This window comes from Morone saxatilis, unplaced genomic scaffold (assembly GCF_004916995.1).
Source record: "Morone saxatilis isolate NCDOM2014 unplaced genomic scaffold, NCSU_SB_2.0 Contig17, whole genome shotgun sequence".
NCBI lineage: Eukaryota > Metazoa > Chordata > Actinopteri > Moronidae > Morone > Morone saxatilis.
In genome coordinates, this window is record NW_023339729.1 from 26,200,827 (window position 1) to 26,203,021 (window position 2,195).

At 39.9% G+C, this 2,195-nt stretch overlaps 1 protein-coding gene across 1 annotated transcript in view; it reads left to right on the forward strand.

Moving 5' to 3' along the window:
- Positions 1-2,195, forward strand: part of ttbk1a (tau tubulin kinase 1a) — a gene marked incomplete in the record, with an annotated part of 40,652 nt that overhangs the window by 3,174 nt on the left and 35,283 nt on the right. Inside the window, 1 exon segment of the mRNA XM_035660139.1 lies at positions 956-1,144. Within this exon segment, the coding sequence (XP_035516032.1) occupies positions 956-1,144 (189 nt within the window).

Below are 2,195 nucleotides of genomic sequence, written 5' to 3' on the forward strand. Positions count from 1 at the left end.
AGTTAACTAACTAATCCATTACAATTACACAACAGTGTTAAAGTTGAATTTAAAAAAAAATGAAAAAAAATTGAAAAAAATGTAATTTATTTTCAATTAGCAGTAACATACATATTTTACACGTTATTTTACATTTACATTAAATTTCTGTGTATTAAAATACAGAAAATGTAAACGTACAGATTGTTTTTACAGTGTAATATAATGCTGCACTATAATAGAATAATACTGTTCTACCACTGGGATGTCTCCAGTAATGTAATATCTAATAATTAATATATGACACATTATATAATATATTCTACTGACTGCAATATGCTTTATATGATACCTACAATAATAAAATACTATTATACTGTAATGATACAATATATGTATTTATATGATGATATATTATACACTGCTACACTTAATTATATATTATCAGATAATATAATGCATACCTAGTATAAAGCTTATACTATATAACATAAATATAAACAACAGTATTAAAATGCTGAACTTCGTTATATGTAGAAAGTTGTGCTAGCTAGCTAGCGTCCAAAGTCAATGTTAACATTAAAACAAAGCTTTATAAATATGTGATATTGTGGTTTTAGCTGGATAACGTTAGCTAACGTTAGCTTTGTATGTCATGTGACTGTTTTGGCCGATGCCTACGCAGTTAGCTTAGCACAGCTAGCTACTGCAGAACTGTCTCTTTCTGACACCAGTTAGGCTCCGCCCACAAAATACATCATCCCTGATTACAAACAGAAAACATAGATAATACCTCCACTGTAATGTAATCTGTGTTAATGTTAAAGTATATTTGAGGTGTTCTGATTGGCCGGTCGCTGCTGTGTAGGACGGTTGCTCGCGGTGTATTCAGGGAGACTCCGTGGTCCCGCCCTCTGCAGTGATTGGCGGCTCAGCAGTGTGTTGAGGCCTGCAGCAGGTTTCGCTACATCTCCAGTGTTACAGTGACTCCCAGCTGCTGGTCGCCGCCGGTCAGCTGATTGCGATGATGATGATGATGATGATGGTGCTGCTGCTGCTGCTGTATCACTGCAGGTGCAGAGAAGCCTCCTCCCCTCCTTCCCAGTCCGTCCAGTCCTCTGCCAGAGCTGGTCTGACTGGAAAACACAGCGGCGGACACTCTCCAGTATATGTGCAGTCCGCCTGAGCTCTGCATGCACTGATGGCGGCCCGTGGCATTGCATGCAGAACAGCATGGTTTGGGGACTGACATGCATCACTTCAGATTTCCCCCCACGACTCCACCGATATCGTGTCCATGTGAGATACAGCGTCCTCCCGTCAGCAGTCGTTATCTGTCCACAACCTACAGCCACAAATACGCCAAACTTTGACCTCAACAAACCAAAGCTTTCACAGATCTATACGTTTTTTGCCCCTGAACTCGTCTCCTCAGGCAGAGCTCATTCCCAGGCGGTTTGGTCCCCAACAGGCTCCTCCCACTCGCATCTCAGGAAACTGTTTCTAACCTTTGACCCAACATCAATCTAACCGCCTCATTTACGGAGCTTGTTGGGAGCGGTGCTCGACCTGGGAGTGTACACTACCTGCCAGGCTGAACTCAGGGCAGAAATGACCCACAAAGACCTTTGACCTAAATAACAAATCGAGATATTGATCACTGCGTTCCAACATCAATCTGGTATTTGATACTTTAGCAGATTAAATATTAAAACAAACATAAAACCTTCTTTCTGCCTCAGAAACGATTAATTACACAGCTGTACAAATAAGCCCCGCCCCTTTTTGGAACCTCGGTCACTACCTCCTTCCCTCTATTTAGATATGCTATGAGACAAATATACAGTCACATCTTAAGTTAGCTAATGTTAGCAAAACACTAGCTAATTAGCTATATAATCAACATTAATCATGAGCTAGCTAACTACCCAGATTGATGTAGATTAGTGAGGTAGTAGCTAGTGTTTTGCTAATTAGCTTTCAGACATAACCTCCCAGCTAACCATTGATTTAGATTAGACAGATCGATAGCTAGCATTGTTCTAACATTACTCTCTACTCTAATACTGCACATCACCCCCGTAAAACTATGAAATGTCAGAGCCAGGCTAGCTGTTTCCAGTCTTTATGCTAAGCTAAACTAACCCGCTGCAGTAGCTTCATATTTACTGTGAAGCATAATTAGTTTTAATATTTATAGGTTTGTTTTCATTAGT